The 23,849-nt window shown below is 44.5% G+C and overlaps 1 protein-coding gene across 2 annotated transcripts in view; it reads right to left on the reverse strand.

Annotated features, from left to right (window-relative positions):
- Window positions 1-1,045: 1,045 nt before the first annotated feature.
- Window positions 1,046-23,849, reverse strand: part of DET3 (vacuolar ATP synthase subunit C (VATC) / V-ATPase C subunit / vacuolar proton pump C subunit (DET3)) — an 89,083-nt gene continuing 66,279 nt past the window's right edge. Inside the window, exons 9-11 of one of the 2 annotated variants that reach the window (XM_086485751.1) lie at window positions 1,636-1,719; window positions 1,479-1,558; window positions 1,046-1,365 (exon numbers count right to left, since the gene is read on the reverse strand). In XM_086485751.1, the coding sequence (XP_086341877.1) occupies window positions 1,263-1,365; window positions 1,479-1,558; window positions 1,636-1,719 (267 nt within the window). In that variant the 3' untranslated portion in view covers window positions 1,046-1,262. Of the gene's footprint in view, window positions 1,387-1,434; window positions 1,559-1,635; window positions 1,720-23,849 lie in introns of both variants that reach the window. The other variant, XM_086485752.1, reaches the window with a different exon arrangement.

Below are 23,849 nucleotides of genomic sequence, written 5' to 3' on the forward strand. Positions count from 1 at the left end.
TCACACCATAATCTTAGTTGTACCTCAAACGCATATGCAACCACAAATGCGACCTATGTCCACTAAGGAGTAGTATTCACACCATAGTCTTAGTTGTACCTCAAACGCATATGCAACCGCAAATGCGACCTCACTTGTAACAATTAACAAATTCAACTTAAAGCAGATCTAATTATTAGAGGAAACAATTACCTCGAACGTGTCATTGTTCAATGAGGAACATAAAATGGAAAAACATAAAACAAAAACTCGTCGAAAACCTGATTGATAAATCATGAGCGTAGCAATACAAATAGTATTTGTCAATGTTTTACGAATAAGAATCCAAGAGGGTGATCTTTTGCAAGAAAACCCAAAAGGATGATTTTTCGCAGCCATGGTAGTGCATCACTTGTCACATATCTTTGTTGAATGCTTACCAACTAGCCAGAGATCAATCGGAGAGCGACCAAGATGCATGCCTATTAAGATCTTCCTTCCAGGGAGAGTTTCTGGTTGATGTGCATCATTACAGAGTAAGATCGCTCTCAATCTTCGTCATAGACTGAAAAGTGCAACCCTAGTCAGCTCCCGTTTGTACACCAAGGTTCGAGTTGTGGCGATAGGGGCAAGAGAGCGCTCTAAAAGGACTTGCATGATCTCCGCAGGATCAATGATCCTCCGCTGCAATCGCTCTTAAAAAAGTCTCTTATGTTTGACTCTGAACTTGCATCACCCTCACATGTAGATGCGATAGTCTATAACCGATATCCGTCGGTGTGCTCTTTGCTCTACTAAAGATAATCTCGGTTGTGTTATCGCACCTTGGTGAAATGTCACCTGAGCATGTAATAAGTCTGCTACACATCTCCAGCATGAAGAGAGAGAGACCAAGGAAGAGAGAGAGAGAGAGAGAGAGAGAGAAAGAGAGAGATGAAATGACACAGTAACCTCTGATAAAGGCCAAATGACCTGTAGGAGCAGCAATAACAAAATTAAGAAAAACCGTCTATGAAAGAAACAAGCATTAGACTTACTAATGCTTTCATAAGAAAGGCCAAAAACCTCGGAAAATTGCAAGAACCCTCTATTTATTTCCTCCTCGTTGGCATGTAGACAGTATGCCTACAAAGTTTGAAATAGAAACAAAAAAATGTGATTTTCACAATTCTAAGCAATGAATTGCTGGTATCAAATGTGCTTATATTGTGTGTGGGAATTTATGATGTTACAAGGGCTTCCGAATGTTTGTGCAGGTCCTTAGCATTAAAGCCTTCAAAATCCTATCCTGCAAGATTGACTGTTATGGACACATAGGGATGTATTTCTGCATCACCACCTGTGAGACCTACCATAGCAAGGTCTTCGTCGGCTTTCCAAAATGAGCTACAAGAGAAAGAAGTAAATCTATCAAAGCCAAATCTTTTCAGGCTTCACAAATAAAAACAATAATACCTTTTTGCTGGAAAGGTAGCTCAATCAATAGCTTTAATGCTAACCTGTTTTTCCCTGCTGCAAGCCGTTCTAAAATCAACCGCACCTTCTTCTCGCTTTTCAATGGTGGCGCAAGGACAACTGCCTGGTAAGCACTACTAAAGATCAGGATCCCTGCCTTGTTAGCTATTGATACTTGAAAATCATCTCTCACCAGCGTACCAGAAAACAAGGTGGAAGTCCATATCTCAAGATACTCTCTACAAAAAGACGAATTGCACACAGATGCATCCAAGAACTGAAAACCTGGAATAAAGCAAAGGTTATGTGATCAAACTAAATGGAATGCTTTCATTCCATTACTCAGCAGCTACAGGTTACAAATAGGTAAGCTCATTATAACAATGTCAAATACGAACACTTAAATACAACATTATGTTGAAAAGACAGCTGAAAGCGAACAAATTAAGAACACAATTGCCTCATCTTTAAAGTAATATCTCATGGATTATTGTTTCTCATGTACTATTGATGTGGTTCTTCAATGTTTCCCTGTATCGTAGTAACCATACGACCAAGCAGTCCCTTCCATCAGCCCATGAGATGTAAGAAATTTACGGACCATATGTTCCACATGATGGTTGGTCAGAATTGGAGCTATAAACACAAACAGAATCATCACTCTGAAAACTGATGTAAATGAACAGAGTGTACCAGCCTCCTTGTGTGTCTCGCATTCTTGCTACATGAATACATACATCTCACATACAGAATATATGCTGACGGAACAACAGATTTCAACTTTCATCTGTGTGGGTGCGCACGGAAGAGGAGAAGTTTAATTTTCATTTACATCTTCCTGGCACAAATAGGCTATGCCATACAAAAAAGTTTTGAAGTGGAGAGGAACCCTAAAAAAGGCTCCAGCTGACTGGACTATGCAAACCATTGTGCCTATGCACAAGTCCGGGAGACTTTCGACTGTGAGAACACCACAAATATCATGGTCGGTCATAGATTGGCCCAACAGTATGGGTAGTGCTTGAGACAGATTTTAGTATATATGCAGAGGAGGGCCTATGTGCACCTAGATAGGCTGGTTTGCATTCTCCAACATGGATCACATCTTCATACTGCACTACTTGATCGATCGAGAAAAGGCACAAAAGAGGAGTTCACACTGTTGTTGTTTTGCAGATTCCGCAAAACCGGTCCAAAAAGACTCTTCAAACACCTTTGTACACAACAATTCAAGCAATGTTTAGGCCTACAATTAAAAATCACTATGAAGGAAGGCACCTCAGCCCCACTGAGAAATTGAGAAACCAAGCTCATGATCTATCACACCTCTAGAACTGAAGTGACATGCAGAGTAGGGATTCAAGGCAGGGAACAATGTGGAAAGACAGCATGAGGAAACTACGAAATGGATAGAAGTCGTTAAAAAGCAAAAGCTAGCCCCTCACCTTCTTCTCGTAGTAACATAAAAAATACATAGTTGCAAGAGAAGACGGAAAATGTGAGCTTGAGCTGTGGGATTGAAAGAGGATGAGAGTCAAAAAAAGGATGGATTGGCTTCATCCATAAAAATGGGGTCAAAAGAAAAGTCGTCCATAGGACACATGGAGACCAGGGAAGGAAGCATCATAGGACAGACCACGTGTAATGAAGTTTGCTGATTTGGCACAAAGGAAGTTTTCTCTTGTGACTTTAAGGGCAAGAAATCCTTTTGGAGAAAGATCTCACGCAGGCTCAAGTAGAACCACATCGTTTGAGATAGAGACTTCCAGAGCAGCTCACATCCCAAAAGACGAGAGGATATGCAGTCTATGCAAGGAGGACGTGGATGGTGAGCAGCAGGGGGATGTGGAGGATGAGGAGCACTATGTATGTGGCTGCAGGCATAATTGCATTCAAACGTGTTTGATATGCTTTTCAAACGTTTGCATGCATTTGCAAAAACTGGGGTTTGAAATCCCATTTCAAACTTGACCATATATTTTTTTAGAAACTTGGGGCATTTCGGTTTTTTGGCCACGCTAAGGCTAGGCATGTCACCTGCACATCTAACCCCATGTGCATGTGGACAAGCTAACTCCTATGAATTGTTATGGCACCCTTGTGAGCCTATACGTAGGACGTTCATGTCCAGGCACATTAGTGTAGTTGCATACCCTCTAATTGCACATGAGCACAGCCACTGTTTGCTAGGTGTAGGCACTCAAGAGTTTGTATTTAGTACCTCGGTACCTGAGCCTAGCTAGTATCTGCATATGAAGCACCTCTTATCATTTAGTTATTAACTTGTTAATAATTGACATTATGGCCAACAGTTACAAGTCGTGGGGTTTTTGTAGGCCTCATTATAGTGCTCGACCCAGCATGCATTCCCTATAAGGTGACCCCCAGGGTTACCATTCTCACCATCAGAAGTTGACTCTCAGCACCTCATGGGCAGCCAGCCCATCAGTACCTGCGTTTTCCATCAGCAACACCATCCAGTACCTGGCGTTTTCCCATCAAGCACTCGGCCCTAGCATTTTTTGTAAACACCAGCAGATCAGCACTGCAGCCCTAGATCAACCCTAGCATTAGTAGTTCCCAACCCTCAAGCATCAATTTCAGCCAGCATTTTCAGAGATCAGCCTAAGTACTCTACATCAGCCAGCGTTTTCAGAGATCAGCCTAAGTACTCTACATCAGCCAGCGTTTTCAGATTTCCGCCCCTTTCCAATATCGTCATCAGCACCCTCAACATCGGCCATAGCAAATTAGCCAGCAATTTCAGATTTCAGCCCCTTTCCAATATCGTCATCAGCACCCTCAACATCGGCCATAGCAAATTAGCCCTTAGCCACGACAATTTGCAGATCCCAAGTTAGACGCCCTAGCGTTTTGCATTTTCAACCCTTAGCCTTGCAGATCCAAGCATCTACCAAACAATCCCATCAGCATTTGTGCAATCTAAAGCAAATACCTCTCTAGCGATTATGAGGGGGGCCCTTGGAGGGGGGTTTGGGACCCCATGCAATGCCTGAGGCAAAGTTACCCCGAAACGCGGAATGGGAACAGCAACGGGCCTCCCCGCGGAATGGGGGAACCGGGAGGGGTTCGGAGCAGATACAGCGCGGAATGGGAGGCATAAAAAACACCCAAATAATGCAATTTTTACCTTTGTGTGATTAGCAAGTAGAGTATTAGAGTCCTTTGACTCTAATACTCACAAAAAGCTTGATTTGAAGACCATTCAACATTACTATGTCAAACATGACGCGTGTGCCATGTAGACTTGAGAGCTTGAGAGGGAGAGAGGGAGAGAGGAGGAGAGCGAGAGGGAGAGAGAGACAGGGAGAGAGAGAGTGGGAGAGGGAGAGGGAGAGAGCTTGTACTATGTAGACTTGAGAGCTTGAAAGAGGCTAGAGCTTGAGAGTCGAGACTCGAGAGGATAGAGCTTGAGCCTTGGCCCTTGAAAGCTTGTGTGCATTGTGAAGGTAAGGGGTGGGGGGAGGAGAATTTTATAAGCCAGAGGCTCACAAGATAGAAGACCAAAATCTGAAAATTTGCCTCACAAGACCAAAATCTGAAAATCTCGCCGTTCCGAATCGTTCCGGGCCGTCCATTCCGGTATCAACTGCTTGTTCGGAACGGCCAACAATTTCGAAACGTACCCTAGCTTGCCTGACGCCTGGAATGTCATTCCAAACCCCCCCCCCCCTCCCCCCCCCCAAATGGGCGCTCCTCGGTAACTATGGCTTGTAGGGTTCAAGCAAACTCCAATTGGGATAGAAATCAATAGACAGCTCTGATTTGGGTACTTCTTCAACCCCAAAACATTAGAAGGGAAAAATGGCAAACAAATTGATCACCATCAAAGATCAAAGATGCCAACCAAAACTAGATATGGCAAAGTCGGACCAAATTGGGCCATAACTTGGGAAATGGGGTAAAATTGAGAAAAACTTGTACAAATTTGAAAATATCTTCACGAGTCTTTTCTAGGATATGCTATAGGAACAGGTACCCCAAGTTTCACCCAAAAAGGATGTAAAACATGGATTGGGATCCATGACTTCCTGTGAGCTTTCTAGAATCTCTCTTCTATCTCTAGTCCATTGCACATCTCTCTCATGAATGAGAAGGAACCTTGAGTACGCATTGAGCACTCATCTTGAGTTATCACCTTAAATCACTTCCATTGCACATTACACGGCGACCCCTCTTGACGGGTAAAAATCGATTCGGAAGGTAGTGCCAACTCTTTGCCTCAGTCTTCGATGTCACGTGCACATCTAACCCTATGTGTCCGTGGACAAGCTACAGCATGACCAGGGTTCAGTTCAGTCAAGTCAGTCTAGAATAGGAAGTGATCTGGCACTTTTGTGAGTCTGTTCGCAAACCATGCATGTCCAGACGCTTAGAGTAGATGTATATCCTCTGGTTACACACAGCATGATCATCAGCATTACCATCAGAATCCATCAGGAGCATTTTCCAGTGCACAGAACCTATTTTCCCTATTTTTGACACTTTTCACTTATTATTTTGAAGTGACTTTTGTTGGAAACTAGGTAGGGCAATTTTGCTAAGTTTGTATATATACAAACCTAGCGCTAGCACTTTCTGGCAAAAGAGGCAGCAGGAGCGCTTGCTCACAGGCAACTTCTCAGCAAGACCCCAAGATTCTCTAGCCTTTTTTGCATCACAACAGATGAGCTAGCGTTTTTGGACAAGAACCCAAATCAGCCAGCGTTTTTGCATCTGCATCAGCCTGGCGACAGCAAAGGACAATTCAGCACTAGCGTTAGTGGTTCGCACCAGCAGATCCACAGAGTGTTTGCAGCAGGACCCATTTTCAGCCCTAGCATTTTTGGTTTGCAGATCAACCTCAACGTTTTTGCACATCTTCACGACGGAATCAGCCCTAGACTCAGCGTTTTCAGTTTTCAGCAGTCAGTTTCCGCAGTAGAACCCCCAAACCTCGCAGATCTCACCTTCCTGCAGCAGATCCTCGCCGCACGGTCAGATTCCGCAAAGTTTGCAATTTCAGCCCGGAAAACGCAGATTTCAGCATCTACGTTTTCAGCGCGTCATCGTCACATCGTCACCATCGACATCGTCACCGACATAGAGTCAGAATTCAACAGATAAAGATTTGCAGATTTCAGCCCTTAGCATTTTCAGATTTCAGCCCGTCTCGTCGTCCTCCTCATTGCCGTCAACATCGTCGGCAAGTCCAAAGCATTGTAGAGATTTGTGCAATCAATAGTAGACCGCTCTCACCATAGAGACTGGGGCCTTCGGAGGAGGGTTTGACAACATTCTGGTGTCATATTCTTCTCTCTCTATCTCTCAATCTCAACACCTTCATTCACAGTGTTCACCACTTTGTTTGTGTCCATTGCACTCTCTCACTAAAGAAACGGAAGGCTCTCCCTTCCGTAAGTAAAAGGAACCCTTGAGCACAATTCGGAGCACTCATCTTGAGCAAAGTTTAACATTCACTTCCGCTGCACCTTACATTGGTATCAGAGCTTTGGTACTATTCTGTATCACTCAAGGAAAGAACCACAGAATTTTTTTTGCTTGTTGAGGTCGCACGTAACCCAAGTCCTCTTTGGGCGTGTCGATTCCTAATCGTGTTTTTGAAGAGTGACAGTGTAAGGTGCAGCGGCATGAATGTTGTACTTTCTCAAGATTAGTGATCTTTATTGCTCAAGGTTCCTTTTCGTTCTTAGGGTAAGAGAGAGCTTTCCGTCTTATTGAGAGTGCTATGATCACGAACAAAGTGAGTGGATATTGTGCGTGCAAGTGAATGAGACTGAGAGAAGGAGAGAGAAGAGATACGACACCGAGAGGTTGTAAAACCCTCCTCCGAAGGCCCCACTCTCGTCAACGAGAGTGGTCTACTTTGATTGCACAAAGGTGTACAATGCGTATGCAATGGACTGATGCAATGTGACTATGCCGATGACGACGACGGTGATGACGACGACGACTTGATGGCTGAAATCTGAGATCTTCTAATCGCTGAATTCTGGGACTGTTTCGGTGGCTGAAAATGACTGTTTTGGCTGAGTTTTTATGGCTGAAAATGGGGGATCAATCTGCAACCTTCTTGGGGTGGTTCTGCTACTGTGTCCTGGCTGAAACTATGTGGATCTGTTGTAGGTAAAGAGGCTGAAAGCAAAAACGCTGGCTGGATGTGTCTTCTTACAAAAACGCTAGGCTGATTTATACCTGCTGCGAATCTGCCCCAAAAACGCTGAGGTATGCTGGTGGTATAGCGTTAGTAAAACGCTAATGCTGGGCTGTTTTGTCGTGAGGAAACCGCCAGGAAAGAGGTTCTCGGCGATGGTTTGCTGTGGGGGAGAAATGCCAAGGGAGGTTTGTGTCGATGGCGATGCTGATGCTTGGAAACGCCAAGGGATGGGGAAGTATGGCGCTAGGGGGTCATAGGGGGGGGGTACTGCTGAGAAGTTGCCTGTTGAGCAGGAAGCTCCTTCTGCCAGAAAGTGTGAAATTGGGTTTGCTTATATATTAACTTAGCAAAATTGCCCTACCTACTTTTGTTGGAAAGTCACTTAAACATAATAAGTGAAAATCCCAATAAATAGGAAAATAGGCTAAATGGACTGGAAAATTCCCCTAACTGATGCTAATGGATTTTGATCCGATGATCATGCTGTGTGCAACCGGAGGATATGCATCTATGCTAAGTGACTGGGCATGCACAGTATACGAATAGACTCACAAAAGTGCCAGATCACTGCTAATCTAGACTTGACTGAACTGACTGAACCCTGCTGTGGTGTAGCTTGTCCACGGACACATAGGGTTGGGATGTGTCACGTGACAGGAAACCCAAGAAAGAAGAGCTTGTCTATCCTCCCCTTGTGCCTCTTTTCACTCATTGAGAGGGGACCGTGCACTTAGCGGCCGGCCAATCGACGTGAGGTGGGAAAAAGCAACCTTGGTGTGAGCGCAAGGCCGCAAAGGGGTGCGTCCGCGGAAAAGAGCAAAACTCGGGTGAAGAGAAGATCCTTCTCTTCGCACAGATTACAAGCGAAAGAAGAACCTCAAGACCCCCAAGAACCCAAGACCCACAAGAACCCAAGTTCCTCGTGAACTTAAGAACCCACGATCTCAGAGTATGGTCATCACCCGGAGAGGAATGGATACTTTGCTTGGAGGTGGTGAGCATGAAAGTAGCGAAGAAGAATTTCCCCACCAAGGAGGTTTTTCAGACCCTCTCCCTTCCCCATCTACGTCAAGGATTGCACTAACTCATATGGAGGCTTTGGACCAAATGTTTATGGAAAGAAAGTTAGAACGCGAAGCAAGGAAGTTAGAACTCGAAGAAAGAAAGGCAGCTCTTGCGCGTGAGCATGAGCAAGCACACTTGGCGGCCGAAGAAAGAAAGGTAGCAATTGATGGTAAGTACCAAGAAGGAATAGCAGCCATAGCACGTGAACGCGAAGAAAGAAGGGCAGCCATAGAGTGTGAGCGCGAGCAAGCATGCTTGGAAGCCAAAGAACGGCAAGCCAAATTGGATCGTGAACGCGAAGAAAGACGAGCAGAGAACAAAGAAAGAGAAGCAGAATTTGATAGGGAACAAAGCTAGAAAAGCAATGAACGACCGACACATGAAAGAGATGCTGCGACTCTTTTCTCAAGTGCAAGCACAGATGCAAGAGATTCGGGAAAAGGAGACTCTCCGTCTCTTCTTCTCCCAAGCATGACACACATGATTTGCATGATTATGATAAGCATGACAATTTGAATGACAATGATAAGCATGATGATTTGAATGATAATGATAAGCCTGATGAATTGCATGATAATGACAAGCATGATGATTTGCATGAAGATGATGTGATTGTTCACAAGGATGATGTGTTAGTTGATACTTTCTCTAGTGAAGCTAACCTCATTGCAGAGACGATCAATCACGAAGAACAGATCTTGGCTCTCGAGCCTAGGTCCAAAGAACCCCCTCAGGAAGAACTGACCTTGGTTCTCGAGCCTAGGTCCCAAGAACCCTCACAAGAAGTATTATGTGTTCAAGTGATTAGTCAGCACGCATTGTTCGAGTGTTTCATTCGTGATCGTTTCTTGTATTTTAGTCAGCGTCTTTATGTGATCCCTTTTCCAAGGCATGACATATTGTACGTTGAGCACGATTCACTCATGAATGAGCACGGATGTATGCGGATTTCTCATGAAAAGCTGAAAAGTATGCATTCAAGGAAGTCACATTCCATGTCTCTTCCTTGGCATGACACAATCGTAGAAAGAGCACAAGAAGGATTGAGCATCAAGCATGGGCATGTCCATTGTGATTTGCCACAGTTGATTGATTTAGATCAAAATACAAGATTCGATCTCATTGTTTGCGTGTGTGTGGTGAACGGGTTGGCACTCTGTCTATTTGATCATCTACATTGCATACACAGTCTTTCGAGAAGACGAATTTTTTTCTAGTCACTTTACATAGAATGGGTATGTTCATGTTTTTGTGTTGGAAGTGGTTTCAGGAATTTCAGCCTCGGAGATTCTTGAAGAAGGTGGATCTACGTCCATAGAAGAAGTGGAAGCATTGAAGGAGACTCGGAAGACTTTGTCGGCTTTCGGCGCGGCCAAAAGAAGCAAGTGTTGCAGACCTTTATGAAGTTCAAGTATCGCACGACCCACGCACTAGAGTGGGCCGGCGAAGAGTCCTTTCGAGGATTCCGGATGTTGTTGGCGATCTCCCTCGACGCCATACAGTTCGGTACCCTACCTCACTTTGAAAAGGAGGGGATGTCACGTGCACATCTAACCCTATGTGTCCGTGGACAAGCTACAGCATGACCAGGGTTCAGTTCAGTCAAGTCAGTCTAGAATAGGAAGTGATCTGGACTTTCGTGAGTCTGTTCGCAGACCATGCATGTCCAAACACTTAGAGTAGATGCATATCCTCTGGTTGCACACAGCATGATCATCAGCATTACCATCAGAATTCATCAAGAGCATTTTCCAGTGCACAGAACCTATTTTCCCTATTTTTGACACTTTTCACTTATTATTTTTAAGTGACTTTTGTTGGAAACTAGGTAGGGCAATTTTGCTAAGTTTGTATATATAGAAACCTAGCGCTAGCACTTTCTGGCAGAAGAGGCAGCAGGAGCGCTTGCTCACAGGCAACTTCTCAGCAAGACCCCAAGATTCTCTAGCCTTTTTTGCATCACAGCAGATGAGCTAGCGTTTTTGGACAAGAACCCATCTCAGCCAGCATTTTTGCATCTGCATCAGCCTGGCGACAGCAAAGGACAATTCCACACTAGCGTTAGTGGTTCGCACCAACAGATCCACAGCGTGTTTGCAACAGGACCCATTTTCAGCCCTAGCGTTTTTAGTTTGCAGATCAACCTCAGCGTTTTTGCAGATCTTCGCGACGAATCAGCCCTAGACTCAGCGTTTTCAGTTTTCAGCAGTCAGTTTCCGTAGTAGAACCCCCAAACCTCGCAGATCTCACCTTCCCGCAGCAGATTCTCGCCGCACAGTCAGATTCCACGAAGTTTGCAGTTTCAGCCCGGAAAACGCAGATTTCAGCATCTGCGTTTTCAGCGCGTCGTCGTTGCATCGTCACCATCGACATCGTCACCAACATAGAGTCAAAATTCAGCAGATAAAGATTTGCAGATTTCAGCCCTTAGCATTTTCAGATTTCAGCCCGTCTCGTCGTCCTCCTCATCGTCGTCGACATCGTTGGCAAATCCAAAGCATAGTAGAGATTTGTGCAATCAATAGTAGACCGCTCTCGCCATAGAGACTGGGGCCTTCGGAGGAGGGTTTGACAACATTCTGGTGTCGTATTCTTCTCTCTCTATCTCTCAGTCTCAGCACCTTCATTCACAGTGTTCACCACTTTGTTTGTGTCCATTGCACTCTCTCACTAAAGGAACGGAAGGCTCTCCCTTCCGTAAGTAAAAGGAACCCTTGAGCACAGTTCGGAGCACTCATCTTGAGCAAAGTTCAACATTCACTTCCGCTGCACCTTACATTCGGTAAGAACTCTCTCTCTCTCTCTCTCTCTCTCTCTCTCTCTCTCTCTCTCTCTCTCTCTCTCTCTCTCTCTCTCTCTCTCTCAAGCTGTACCACACAAAGCCCTTCATGACCATTTCGGAGGATGGATTCATAGGGAGACCTAGATACATAGAGAGCTTCTTACCACATGGTTCTATGGTGGTAATTGGTCCCAGGAGATCGTTCATGGAAAACTTACCATACCGCTTAAGTGCAAGGGAGGGAGGCTATTCAAAAAGCTAGATAAGCATATAAATTAATTTCCTCTTCTAAGCTTATTTGGGGGGCGTGAAGGGGGGCGGGGGGGGGGGGGGGGGGAGAGAGATAAATAAGTCTTACTTGAGGGGAAAGGAGGAAGGAGAAGGAGAAGATATAGAGATATATGGGAAGGAGAGGAACAAATCTTCTCTCTATGAAGTCTATGAAATCTGCAAGTGCAAAGTATACAAGCAGGGGATCTGCACAGAGGGAGAAGCTAGTGCTAGAGAGAGGGAGCATGAGATCGCTCGCAAATAGAGGTAGAGAGAGAAACCGTTGGAGCTGAAAAACGCTAGAGAGAGGAGAGAGGAAGCACTAGACTCATCACAACAAAGCATTAGAGAGAGAGAGTATGGCCCAAAACGCTGCCCACTTTGCATACAACTGATACGCCAAAGTGCTACACAGGGGGTCTCCATATATAGGGTGGGAACTACCCACCATGAAAACACCATGTAAATTCACTTACAGTGATATACAACCCACATTTTGGCAAGGAAAAAATGCACGACACAAGAGACTTGACTCCGGGAAGCCCTAGGAACGGGGGTCTCACCATCTTCTTCATATTTTTCTGTTGTCTAGGCAAAAGTGAAAACTCTAATGAATTTTACCCACTTCTTAGGTGCTTCTCTGCGTAACAACAAAGTAGACGTCACAAATGGGTGACGTGGCAGCAGACCGCGGACTGCCCGGACAGTGACACGTGGCAGGCCCGTACGGATGCTTCGTAAACCATTGACTGGCTATACGGAAATCCCGCTTTTTGCGGAGATGCTGACGTGGCATTGCGTACGGAAATTCCCTGCTTTTTGCTGGCTGGATTAACAGCTTTTGAGGATAATTGCTTTATTTTAAGAAGCTTTTAAATTACATGCTTTTGGGGCTCTGCTTTTGGGCATCCCTCAGGGCCTCACTATTCAGAGCATCTCGACGCAAAGTCTGAGATTGTACTTTGAACACAGATTAATACAAAAAGAAATACCGAAAGGGGCACCAGTCTTTGGGGTCAATATCTCTAGGCACGGAACTACGCCGGGCCGTGTCGACTCAAGTGTGAATTGTGAACTGGTTTGAAGTGAATATCTGTTGTGTCGCGGAAGAATCTTGACTTGGGGTGTCCAAGTTTGTTACAGTGGTATCAGAGCACAGAAACATTCTTCTTCTACGGAGGATCCAATCCTTTTTGCAGCGCACACAGCTCTTGGGAAAGAATCTTCGTGTCCCGACACGAGACTTAAGCTTCTCAAAAAAATTTGTGTAGAGTTTTTAGTTGCTTTTCCATACGCAAATCAACGCAAAAAGCGGAATTCTGCCGTACAACCGCCACATCAGCCTGCTGTCGCTTTTCCCGCCGCAAATCACGGGTTCCCGTACGGAATGCAGCGTCAGCGAGTCAGTGGATTTTCCGGGACTGCCAGCCAGTTGGGGAGGGTGTGTGCATCTGCTGCCCCACATGGCCATGCCATGTCACCGGTTTGTGGCATACCCCCCCCTTGAAAGAATTGTAATTGCCCTCGATTACGCCTGCAAAACAGACAGAGGCCATAAAGATAGAAAGATTAAAGATCAAGTGATAAGGCGGTTCTTGGTTAAATTCAAGAATTATCCCGCATTGGATACGAAGTGGATGGGAAGGAGGACCTGGCAGATACTCCTCATATTGTGAACCTTTACCTTGAAGCATTCGGTTTAGCATAGTCTATTCCGATAGAACCCCGAACTCAACTTGGGCGGAATTTGGTGCAGCGAGTATGCACAAGTGGGGAGTCGCTCCACTCCTTAGTCAACAGATTGCCTCGATTTTTGATACTAAAGTCATTGATGTCTCTTTTGAGTTTTAGGGACTGTGAGCTGACAGTATTCTGCTATAATGGCTTTAAGAACTGGAATTCCCAATAATATGATACTAATTTGTACTTGACTTGTTTAAGTGCAGGAACTGATAAACGGGATGATTGCAGCATTTCGGTCTGATATGATCTCGATAGACATGACTGCAATAAGGATTAGTTAATCAAGCATCTATGAGGTCCCGATTGGATCTAGATGCAATTGCTAAATGCGTTGCCAACTAATCATGGTCTGAGATCCAAATGAATTTTGAATGTGATTTGTCATGTGATATCCTGTGATGTCCTGTGATGTGAGTGTCGATTGGTACATGTACTAGATGTGTGTTCCTAGTGCGACGGTACTAACAGTCAATGTCTGCTAAGACATATATATATATATATATATATATATATACCTTCATAAGTTCAGAAAGTCTGAACTCACGAATTATAAGAGGGAATAAAGCACTCATAGAACTATAAAAGCAAGGGACACAAGAAAAGAAAAGAACAACAAAAACAAACAAACAAACTAACTAAATCACTTTGTTTGCTACGAAACAAAACTAAATAAAACAGTTTATGGCCTCTCTCCGTTTTGCAGGCTAATCGAGGACGATTACAATGCTTTGAAGAGGGGGGTATGTCACAAACCGGTGACGTGGCATGGCCATGTGGGACAACAAATACACACACCCTCCTCGGTTGGTTGGCAGTCCCGAAAAATCCGCTGACTTGCTGAGATGGAACGTCGACAATTGGTTGACGATGCGACAAAGATGATGATCAACCTTGCGAAGGATCCGAAATTTGCAAAATTGACTCAGACAGCCTTCGACGAAGTGCACTCCTAGTGGCGGAAGGCCACGGAACCACCCCTCAAACCGGCACTCAAGAAACCTCCTACTAAGGATGTTTACAGAGCAGGAATTGGAAGAGGTGGTTGATACACAAATTACCCAGCTTTTTGACGCGAACAACAAAGCCAAAAAGCTCGATAAAAAGCAAAAGAAAGGAACTGACTTCCCGGGTTATTTAGGTCGTCAATCTACTTTTGCCTCGGCAAGAAAGCAGAAGAAGCATGTCAAATTTGAAGGAGTCTTCTTCTTCTTCTTCTTCTTCTTCTTCTTCTTCTTCTAAGAGTTCTTCTAGCTCTTCTGACTCGAGCGAAGAAGACAGGAAAGGGAAAAAGCGAAGAAAAAGCAAAGCTTCGGAAATGGCAAGAAAAAGGCAAAGAAGCCTAAGTTTCGCCCAGTTTCTGACAGTCCTACAGAGGACTCGTCTTCGGATAGTTCGGACTCCGACGATCACAGATTTTATGCAAAGAAGAAGAATTTCTATAAAGCCAACTAGTATGATTTTCTGGAGTATAAAAGCAAGAAAGTTCGAGAATTTAAAGAAGGTGGACAATCAATTAAATTTGACACTTTTTCTAGATTCCGAGATGCTTCGAGGGCTTTGGCCTTCATACAGCAGTTGAAATAGCCAGAACCAACGGCTTCCGGGACAAAGCATCTGCCACCAAGTTCTTCTATCCCTGCACATGGACAATCTGGAAGTGAAACTGTGACAAGATGTTCGCCCACATCCTCTGCTTTTCCGATAGCTGCTTCTGTGACAAGAAGTAGTGTAGACTCTGGTGATCTGTGAAGACCGTAAAATCAGCTCCAAGTAGGTAATGTCGCCACCGAGTAAGAGCATGGATAACCGCCAAAATCTCTTTCTCATATATATCTGTGCTGTCAATTCCGGCCTTGAAAACAAGCGGCTCTCATAGGCAATGACATGGCCTTCTTGCATTAAGACCGCACCCAAACTACGACCACAAGCATCACAATCTACTTCAAATGACTTCTGCAAATCCGGCAAAGTGAAAACTGGTCCTGTAGTCAATTTCTCTTTCAATGTCTGAAAGGCAGTCACCTCTCTGGGTCCCCACAAGAAAGGGACTCCTTTCTGTGTCAAAATATGCAAAGGGGAAGCAACCTCTGCAAACTTTCTAATGAACCGCCGGTACTAAGAACATAAGCCCAAGAAGCTTCTAACTTCATGGACATTCTTCAAATCGGGCCAATCACGGATAGTCCCTATCTTGGCCGGGTCCATCTGCACTCCTGCTGCTGAGACGATGTGTCCAAAAAAGTGTTATCTCTGGTAGGAAAAATTCACTCTTCTTTGCATTAATCACCAACTTGTGATCTCGTAATGCCTCAAAGACCTGTAGCAGATGTTCTCTATGTTCTGCCTCATCCTTGGAGAAGACAATAATGTCCTCAAAGAAAGTGTCAACAAAAGATTTGTACTCTCTGAAAATCCTGTCCATCATTCGGTTAAAGGTCGTTGGAGCATTGGTAAGCCCAAAAGGCATCACCAAAAACTCGAATAAACCGAAGGTCGTCCGAAAAGTTGTCTTGTAGACATCTCTCGACGCGATTCGGATCTGATGATATCCGCTCTTCAAATCAATCCTGCTGAAACAATAGGATCCCTGTAGTCGGTCTAGAATATCATCAATCCTAGGAATCGGAAATTTCTTCTTAATGGTGATTTTGTGGAGAGCTCTATAGTCAATGCACATTCTCTAAGATCCGTCTTTCTTCAAAACCAACAAAGGAGAGCAACAAGGTGAAGTACTCGATTGGATAAGACCCTTTTCCAAAAGGTCTTTCACTTGGTTCATAATCTCTTCATTCTGGGCTCCGCTCACTCGGTAAGGTGGCCGGTTCGGTGGTGTGCTTCCAAGTATCAGATCAATGGTATGATCCTCAGGACGAGCTGGTGGCAACTCGCCTAGCACGCCCTCAGAAAAGCAATCTGCATGAGTGTGGAGAAAATGTTGGCGTTCTTTTTCTAGATTAGACATATTTGTCCTATGAATATCATTCAACTCTTTTAAAAAGATCGAGTAAACAAACATACTCGATTTCATTAGTTTCGAAACGGCCGAAGCCGATACAATAGGGACAGACTCGCCCTTAAGTTTCACATCAGGTACAGTGGTTCGGCCCTTTTCAATAGTCAATGTCGCTTTCTTCACCCGATAATCAACCACGGCGTTGTTCTTATGGTACCAAGGGACTCCTAGGAAAACATCACAACCTTCCAAGGGCATTATGTAGAAGTCCTCGTGCCCCAAATACCCCTGACAATGCAACCGAAGTTTGCCAATGACAGGTGTAATGGCCACGTCCCTTCCAGGTGCCGCTACAACAGCCTCTGCTTATGGTCCCATCCGATCGGGTGTAATCTCGAGCCGCGCCGCCAATTCAGGTGAAATAAAGTTGGCCTTGGCTCCTTCATCAAAGAAAATAAAGGCTTCTTGATCTTTCACTTTGCCCCAAGCTCGGCAAAGTTCTGTACTCTCATCCATCATGCTTCGGTCAATACCCATGCAATCTCGAACCAGTCATGCTTTCATCTTGCCTTTTCGTCCACGTTCCTCGGTTGCTTTCGAACTCTCTGGCCTTTCTTCATCTTGTTCTTTCTGTGCCTTTTTAGGGCACTTCGCGGAGATGTGCCCAGGTTCCCCGCATCCAAAACACTTCCCCTCTTTGATGTAGTTGGCTCTCTACCGAAGAGTGAGCCGGGGTCGTGCATCCTTATCTTTCTGAGCTTGGGGCTCTTCTTCTTTCTACTTTCATTTTTAGAAGTCTGTTCGGTTTTATGTGTCATGATCTCATCTGTGGGGTAAGTCAAACTACCTAGATGTATGGCAAAACCCCGTTTCACATGACTCATCAATTCTTGAATAGAATTTGACTTTTGTTCTAAGCAGTGATCTCGGATCTCTGTAGGAAGTCCGCAGCTACACCGCTCAATCTGTTCTTTAAACGAGATCTTCTTAAATGAAGAAGCGGGTAGAAAAGAGCTTCAAAATCTCTCGCAATATGCGTCCAAACTATCTTTCTTAGTCATCCGGAGATGATTCCAAGAATTTTGTATGTCGCGTTCATACTCCCGAGTCAACCAAGAAAAAATAAAAAGCCTTCTGAATTTCAACCATTTAATTGGCGCTTTCTTGTTCAATAGAAGAGTGGACCACCATGTTCGAGCATTTCCCTTGAAGTAAGAGGTAGCCCTCCGAATCTTAGAGTGCTCTGAGTAATGCCCTCCAGAGAAAGCTATATCAAACTGCTGTATGAAGGCCAAAGCCCTCAAAGCATCTCGGAATCCAAAAAAAGTGTCAAATTTAATTGACTGTCCACCTTCTTTAAATTCTCGAACTTTCTTGCTTTTATCCTCCAAAAAGTCATAATGGTTGGCTTTATAGAAATTCTTCTTCTTTGCATAAAATCTGTGATCATCGGAGTCCCAACTATCCGAAGACGACAAGTCCTCTGTAGGACTGTCAGAAACTGGGCGAAACTTAGGCTTCTTTGCCTTTTTCTTGCCCTTTCCGAAGCTTTGTTTTTGCTTCGCTTTTTCCCTTTCTTGTCTTCTTCACTCGAGTCAAAAGAGCTAGAAGAACTGTCAGAAGAAGTATTGGATACTCCTTCAAATCTGACATGCTTCTTCTACTTTCTTGCCGAGGCAAAAGTAGATTGACGACCTAAATAACCCGAGAAGTCAGTTCCTTTCTTCTGCTTTTTGTCGAGCTTTTTGGCTTTGTTGTTCGCGTCAACAAGCTGGGTAATTTGTGTATCAACCACCTCTTCCAATTCTTGCTCTGTAAACATACTCAGAGTAGGAGGTTTCTTGAGTGCCGGTTTGAGGGGTAGTTCTGTGGCCTTCCGCCACTAGGAGTGCACTTCGTCGAAGGATGTCTGAGTCAAAATTTTGCTAATTTTGGATCCTTCGCAAGGTTGATCATCATCTTTGTCGCATCGTCAACCAATTGTCGACGTTCCATCTCTTCAATCTCCACCTAAGTAGGCCGACGCGGGCCGTACTCTTTGTGAGAAGTTTCTTCAAGATCTCTTCCCGCATCCCCAGATGCAGAGGAAGTCGATTGTTCGTTGTTGGGATCCATAAGTACCGTGAGAAAAAGGATCGGATTTCCCGGTAGAAGAGAAATCGGCCTGACTCTGATACCACTGTAACAAACTTGGACACTCCAAGTGAATATTCTACCGCGACACAACAGAGATTCACTTCAAAACAATTCACAATTGATTCGACACGGCCAGCGGAGTTCCGTGCCAAGAGGTATTGGCCCCAAAGACTAGCACCCCTTTCGGTATTTCTTTTGTATTAATCTGTGGTCAAAGTACAAGGGAGTGGGAGGGTTCTCACTCTCAGACTCTGCGTCCATATGTGAGAGCCCAACCCACCTATTTATTGATACAAGGGATGCCCAAAAGCAGAGCCCCAAAAGCTTGTTCTTTTAAAAGCTCTTCAAAAAATAAAGCAAAGCTCTCAAAAGCTTCTCAAAAAAAATTCCGTGGAGTTTATAGCTGCTTTTCCGTACGCAAATCAGCACAAAAAGCGGAATTCTACCGTACAGCAGCCACATCAGCCTGCTGCCGCTTTTCCCGCCGCAAATCGCGGGTTTCCGTATGGCCACGTTAGCAAGTCAACGGATTCTCCGAGACTGCCAGCCAACCGGGGAGGGTGTGTGTATCTGTTGCCCCACATGGCCATGCCACGTCACCGGTTTGTGACACTTATCCAAAGAACTAGAATTTGTACTTGGTCTCGTAGACTCATTTGACACCAATCACCTTCCGCTTCACAGGCTGCGGAACCAATTTCCAATGTTATTCTTCTTAATGGAATCAAGCTCTTCCTACATGGCCAACTTCCACTTTGGCTGTGAAAGTACCTCCTCAACTGTCAGAGGATTTCTGTCCTTGATCACTGCAATCATCACAACATTAATAAAGTCCTATTTGTCTCAGCAATCCGTAGTCGTTGAGAATGTTGCATCGTACGGATCTCGTCTCCAATAGCCACTTCCGTAACTTGTCTAACTTGCTCCCCACAAGAGAAGCTATTCGTACATCTGGCTCTCCTTTGCATTATGGTGAGAACCCCTGACATCTGCATTATCTGGAATGGGTGCACTCTCCTCGAGAGTCAGAAGGACAACGATAGGAGAAGAGCGTTCATCGACCTCAAGAGGAAAATCACCATCTAGATATCCAAGTATTGGCAAATCTGGGGTTGTCATGAAAGACTTGGGAGTAGAAGCCCCCTTTGAAGGAATGCTCGTCGAAAACCACATCAAGGCTGAGTACAACGTTCTTCTTCATTGATCATAGAGTCAATATCCCTCAGGAAGACTGTTGTAGCCGACAAAGAACATTCTTTTGGACTTGAGGTCAAACTTCCCCCTCTACTCCTTCGGTACCTGGACATATGCATCGTTCCCAAATATCCGAAAATGAGAGACATTAGGCTTTCTACCAAAGTAAGCCTCAAACAAGGTATTCCCTAGAACTGAAGAGGTCAAAGATCGGTTTATGTTATCAACTGTTGTCGCAACTACCTCCGCCCATGAAGACTTCGGCAAATCTCAATGCTCAAGCATAGTTCGTTCCATCTCAACCACTGTCCTATTCTTCCGCTCCACAACTCCATTCTCAGAGGGCAATCCGATATGGCAAGCTCCCACTTGATGCTATGGTACGCACAAAACCGAATGAATGCTTTGGAGGTAAAGTCCCCATTGTCCGATCGAATTGTCTTCAACACTTCATTGCTCTCCTTCTCCACAAGAGCACGCTAATTCTTAAAAAGATCAAATGCCTATGACTTCTACTGTAGAAAATATAACCAACTAAAGCGACTGAAATCAGCAACCAACAACATGAAATAAAGAGCTCTACCAAGGGAAGGATTCTACATAGGTCCACAAAGATCGGTGTGAACCAGCTCCAAAACTGCAGTAGCTTGGCATGTAGAGCGCTTCTGAATAGCCTCTCTATATTGCTTCCCAAGAATGCAGGTAATGCATTTCCCATGCCTACTCCCAACATCTCGTAAGCCTTCAATCATTTAATCACGAAAAGCATGACGATGAACATCAATGTGCAAATGGCCAAACCTGTAATGCCTCAAATCACCTCTGGGAGTACCAATCATTGAAGAAAGAGCATGGAGCCTGTAGAGACTATTCTCCACTATGCCCCCTCTGACCTCCTTGCCGGAGTCTCGATCCCGAATAGACACCGCATCCTTTATGAAAATCACCTCCATGCCTAGCTTGCACACCTCGTGCACAGACATAAGATGAAAACCTACCTTCGGAGCATAAAGAACCTTGGAGGTATGCATGCCCTCTGCAATCTAGAATCAACTCCATGCAACCCTCGCTGTGGACAAGAATTTCAAATTTGTCGCCAATGAGAATAGTATCGCAGTGCGCAACGCCGCCGCATGTTGGACAAGAGATCCTTCAAAGGTATCATGTGCCGTGAGGCATCACTATCAAGAATCCAATCACGAGTATCTCAAACCGCAACAACCGTCTCAACCTTCGATGTCCCTCGAGAATCCTTTAAGGGTAGAATCTCCAAATGAACAAAGGCTGGTGGCTGTATCGCCACCGTAGAAGTTGAAGCATCTCCAACTCACTTTGGACACTTCCGCCAGTAATGGTCTTGTTCCCCAGAATGATTGCAATGCCGATCCACCTTCAAGATTTCCTTTTCAGCATCACTCTTCTTTGGATTGTTGTTGCTTTTCTTCTTACCCTTCTACTTCTTGTTCTTGTTGGAAGAACCGGCCAAGGCTTCGAAGCCTAGCTTCTTCCCTGAGTTAAACCGCTCCTCTTGGTCCAACACCGTTGGAACAATCTCATCCCAAGAAATAGTATTCAGCCAGCCACTCGTAATCAGCGAAGAATAGATGGTGTACCAAGGCAGTAACTGGGTCAAATGCTAGATGGCCATGTTCGCTCCCAAAGGATCCCTTGGGGTAACAAGGCCTCCAAGCTCGTAAGAGTTGAAGGCAGCTATCATAGTCGCTTTCGAAATGGCATAGTTGTCGCCATTCAATTGCCAATCCGTGGGAAAGGTAGGAAGCGTAGGTATCTTGATTAATCGATCACCTACGCCGGAGTAGAATTGGGACCAACCTCCCCACTCCTTGTTGACAAAAGCTCTATCATTGACTTCCTCGTGATCAAAGACAAAGTTGTAATCAGACCCATCACCCCTGTCCATAATGTCAAAGAGATTGAACATATGACAAGTCTAGGTCAAGGTAGATGAAGGGAAACCTTCAAATCAATCACTACAGCCAAGATCAGCTCCAAATGAGTGAAAAAACAACAGAAAAACAGTAAAACGTCTCTTTTTCTCGCGAAAATTCAGCACCAAAAACTCACACAAATCACCAATCCGACTCACGAGCTCAACGTGGCTCTGTTACCATGTCAAAGGTGCAGCAGAGAAGGGTGAATCAGGTGGCGATCTTGTCTACAACCACGAGCAAACCTCCTCTCAGGACCGGGCAACCAATGGATCTCGGATCTCTCACGATAGATCTCCTCGGAATCGGCCTCCTACCGCATGCCACCCACCGAACGAGCACGGGAACAATCTGCAAGTGCAAGCAGGGGGTCTGCACAGAGGAAGAAGCTAGCGCCAGAGAGAGAGCATGAGATCACTGGCAAGTTAAGAGGTAGAGAGAGAAAACGTTGGTGCTGAAAAACGCTAGCGAGAGGAGAGAGAAAATCCCAAACTCATCACAAAGCGCTAGAGAGAGAAAACGCTAGAGAGAGTATGGCCCAAACGTTGCCCTACCCACCATGAAAACCCTACGACTAGCATAAGTAGGCCTAACTACTACAAAATGTGTAAAGTCACTCAAAGTAACACACTGCCCACATTTTGGCAGGGAAAAAATGCACAACACAAGAGGCGTTGACCCCGGGAAACCCTAGGAAAGGGGGTCCTGCCTCATGCCAACCTACCAAGTGGGCAACATTGTGGAATGCACCGCCGAGAAGGTACGTCTACCTCAAGTACGTCCGGGCACAGCCACAAAACAGTCCTCATTCCCTAATTCCCTAATCTACTCTTGGGAGATATTGGAGCCACCATTGGACAGGAATCTAAATTCTAACAAGATGGGGGTTCATAATCAGCATATACTGATCATAAACAGGGGGTTTTCTAAGACTCTCTATTCACACCTTTTGTATAAAGATGGATCCCGCTGGGATTGGCCAACTCGGGGTTTCATCACATTGCCTTGAGATAAAGACTAGTAGAGCGGCTCACATCCCCAAAGACGAGTGGATATGCAAATTACGCAAAAAGAGGTGAAATGTGAGCATCAGGGGGAGGTGGAGGATGAGGAGCACTATCTATGCCGTTGCAGAGCTACACCACCATTAGAGAGAGATACCATACCCTGTTCAGAGAGTAGCTCTCCCTTCGCGAGCTCTCGAAATTAGACCAACACCTGCTAGGGACGTTGATATCAAAGATTCAACAACACAATGAGACCTTTTTGCAAAAAGATGGTGGGAAGACATCAAACACAAATCGAGACATTGTTTCGAAGATCCACTCCACCTCTAGCACCCTCAAAGCAAGGAGTTATGCTCAAGAGAGCAAAGACACTCAGAGCCAGCCAGAGACAGAGCACCAAGATTTTGAACACCTTGTCTCTACCAATAGGAGATGATAGAGGTCAGATTTCAGTTCCATCAGGAGACTGTAGAGCATTTAGCTCAGCTTAAATTACACCCAAGCATATTCTTTAAAGAGCTACCGATACCCCCATCTCTGATCTATACCATACGACATCCCTAATATATTAGATCAGAATAGTCTAAACTTACAAATTATAAGAGGAGATAAAACACTCACAAAATACAAAATTACAAAAGCAAGGGACACAAGAAAACAAAAACAAAAATAACTAAATCACTTTATTAAACTAAATAAAACAAACCATTACCACTTCAAAAAATCTTTTAGAGAAGGCATAAGCAAAATAAGTTAAAGCAGCTTACTTGCCTAAAACTTGAAACAAGTACTTGACTTTAAATTAAGAGGAAATTACCAAAATACCCCTCTAATTTGTGGAAATTCCCAAAATACCCCTCAAATTTCAAAAATTCCCAAAATACCCTTGTATCTATTTTAGTTGGATTGTTCACGATTTCCTAATCTTTATTCTTTTTTGACAAGAAGATCCTTTGTTTAGTGCTTAGCATGTAATTTCTCACAAATTACCTCCCAAAAAAAGACAACTATGTCTAAAAATAATGAAGCAATTCATCTCCAAAGCCTACATAACTAGCTCAAATTCTAGTTTTAGTATCTTGTATTGATAGACAATCAGTCTTCTTATGAAAAGCTACAAATTTTTTTATCTTTGGAT

This window comes from Adiantum capillus-veneris, chromosome 16 (assembly GCF_014529385.1).
Source record: "Adiantum capillus-veneris isolate H3 chromosome 16, ASM1452938v2, whole genome shotgun sequence".
Taxonomy (NCBI): domain Eukaryota; kingdom Viridiplantae; phylum Streptophyta; class Polypodiopsida; order Polypodiales; family Pteridaceae; genus Adiantum; species Adiantum capillus-veneris.